Here is a 2,500-nt window from a genome sequence, read left to right as displayed (position 1 = left end):
AGTTTATTTTTAAGTGTTGTCGTTGCTCAGAACATCACATTGAGTTTCTATGATTTCTGTTTACATTTTTCTGGTTTTGTTTCATTTCTCTTGACATTTTCCCAACTGTTTTTTTTTGTTTGTTTGTTTTTGTTTTTGGTCCTCCTTGCTTTCATTTTTCTGGTACGTCAGGACTCTTTCTCCTCATCCTCATCCTCTTTAATTGAGTTATGGGAAGAAGTAAGTGTCTGTCGGCCAGTAAGTAAGAGAGGTGTGAGTAGCAGCTGCAGTAGGTGGTGAAGTAGCCAGAGTGTGTGTGAGAGTGTGTCCAGTCGCTGGCTTAGAGACAGTGTTTGTGTGGGTTGTGTTGTGTGTGTTAGGCACTAGGCAGCGGCTCCTCTGTGTGAGTGTTAGTTGAACGTCATTGAATGGGGTTGTCAGTGCTTGGTCTTGGCTTTGAGTCCAGGCGCTGCTGACTCGTATTGCTCTCTATCGCTCTGTCGTGACCTTTTTCCTGTGACGTACAGTAGACCCCACGTCCCTGAAAGACAGTGTCCCATCATCACATGTAGGAATCCATGGTGTAAACCAACCCTTCCCCACTTTCCCACTCTCTGGAACGCCATTCCGTTTATGTGATGGTTCCTTTATTATTCTTTCCAAGAGCCTCTCCGGATGTTTCAATATTTACATCTCTTTCTCTCTCTTCATCCCTCTCTCTCTGTCTCTCTCTCTCTCTCTCTCTCTCTCTCTCTCTCCAATGAAGCGCTCACCGTCCGTTGGGCCAGCTAGCAAAGGCAGACGTGTAAGCACCATCTCTGTGCTCGGATATTCTCTGTCCCCCCCCAAAACCATCTTCTGGATGTTGTCTGTTGCATGACTGGTTATGTTTGTGAATGTTTATGAATGCTTATGGATGTTTATGAATGCTTATGTCTGTGTTGTGTTGTGTTGTGTTGTGTTGCATGGGGCTTTGTGGAAAAGGCAACCCTGGACTTTCATATGACCTTGATCGAATGCTTCCATCCCAGATCCAAGGAGGCCTGGTTGTGTTCCAATATCAGCTCTTGCATGCCGTTAAGATCGTACACTAGCAATGTACACTGTATACGCTATGAATATCTGTACGTCCCAAACTGCAGGATGGAAAGATGACTGGAGACACTTGTCATTTCTGGAGACAGGCGTCAGCGTTATGATTGCTAGCGAATGGAATCTGAACAGTAACAAATGAACGGTGAATTCAAGTAAACGACTCAATTTTACCGTACCTGAAAAGCTTTGTAAAACTTTTGGGCAAATCAGAACATATTGTAACGACCCTGTGTTAAGGCCCGTTAGCAGCTCCGCCAAGGGAGTTAACTCCCTTGGTGTTGTAGCTAACGCGGCCGGTTTGTCAGCGGAAGATTGTGAGTTCGATAACCGCAGCTCTACCCCGCCGTTCACTACAATATTTACTGTTAGTTGGCTACCTCACAGATGGACATTTGCTACCCAACCATAACACTGACGTTAACCTGTCTCTCAAAATGGAGAGTGTCTCCAGTTATGTTTACATTCCACAGTTTGCGATGGACTGGGTGGACTTTCATAGCGTATGTATTGGCTGTGAATTCTATGTGGTTTGCTAGTGTGGCTACTGGAATTTGGACTTGGCTTTCTAGGCATGGTGAACGGGTGTATGCTGTGCTCTTTCGTCCTCACGTACTGTATGGGCCGTATCCCCCCGGACCTGGATTAAGCCTAGTCCTCGACTTTATAAAGCATATTCAATGGCTTAATCTGTGTCCGGGAAAAGACGCCTCGAAATGTATGGTTTCAGTTTCTGTTACCCTCCAAATGGCTTTGTGCAGTTACCCCCCTTGAAACGCATGGTGTATAGTTTGGTTCTGCTGCCCTTTCCCTCGTGTGCTTCTTCAGTTGGTGGATTTGTGGTCCAACCGCGATACACACGACTAATGGAGCGTCGGACTCTATCTCGACGACCACAAGACCTCTTCATGGTTCAATGGATTTCCCTCTCTTCCCCCTAAGCATGGATGATGGTGCTATTTGGTCCGTCTTGGTTTCGTGGTCCTTATCTGTCCACAGCAACACTACATCCTCTGTCTAACACCCCCCTCCCTCCCTCCCCCCTTCCCTGTTCTCTCTCTCCTTCCTCCCTCCCTCCCTCCCTCTCTTCAGGTGGACTCTGTGGATAACTTCACCCCCTCCAACACTCCATCCCGGGACGAGGATTCTAAATTCAACCTCAAGTCTCGCTCGCGATCGCCCTCCACGGCCAGCGACATGGAGCCTATTGAGGTCAGCGTTGACCCCTGACCCCTAACCCCTAACCCCTGACCTTCAAACAGTCCTATCTCTCTGTGTCTCTCCCCTTTGCTTGCTCTTCTTGGGGCGGCTTTGGCCTGGGTTACTCACTCGTAAAGCTTTTTTGTGTCTACTGCGTTTACTAAAAGCTCAATTCACTCACGTTGTAATGTTTCCACGGCAACACACTCACCGTTGACCTCTCTCCCGC

The 2,500-nt window shown here is 47.4% G+C and overlaps 1 protein-coding gene across 4 annotated transcripts in view; it reads left to right on the top strand.

The window, feature by feature from the left end:
- The window catches only part of cdc42bpab (CDC42 binding protein kinase alpha (DMPK-like) b), a 58,435-nt gene that overhangs the window by 43,969 nt on the left and 11,966 nt on the right, over positions 1 to 2,500 (top strand). For 2 of the 4 annotated variants that reach the window (XM_083688363.1, XM_083688362.1), the window contains exons 23-24: positions 746 to 784; positions 2,164 to 2,283. In XM_083688363.1, the coding sequence (XP_083544489.1) occupies positions 746 to 784; positions 2,164 to 2,283 (159 nt within the window). The remainder of the gene's footprint in view (positions 1 to 745; positions 785 to 2,163; positions 2,284 to 2,500) is intronic. The other 2 variants (XM_083688365.1, XM_083688364.1) reach the window with 1 other exon arrangement.

The sequence above is a fragment of the Argentina silus genome (assembly GCF_951799395.1).
Source record: "Argentina silus genome assembly, chromosome: 17".
In the NCBI taxonomy this organism is placed as follows: domain Eukaryota; kingdom Metazoa; phylum Chordata; class Actinopteri; order Argentiniformes; family Argentinidae; genus Argentina; species Argentina silus.
The sequence above is the reverse complement of the archived record's forward strand: the minus strand, read 5'-3'. Positions and strand labels throughout refer to the sequence as shown.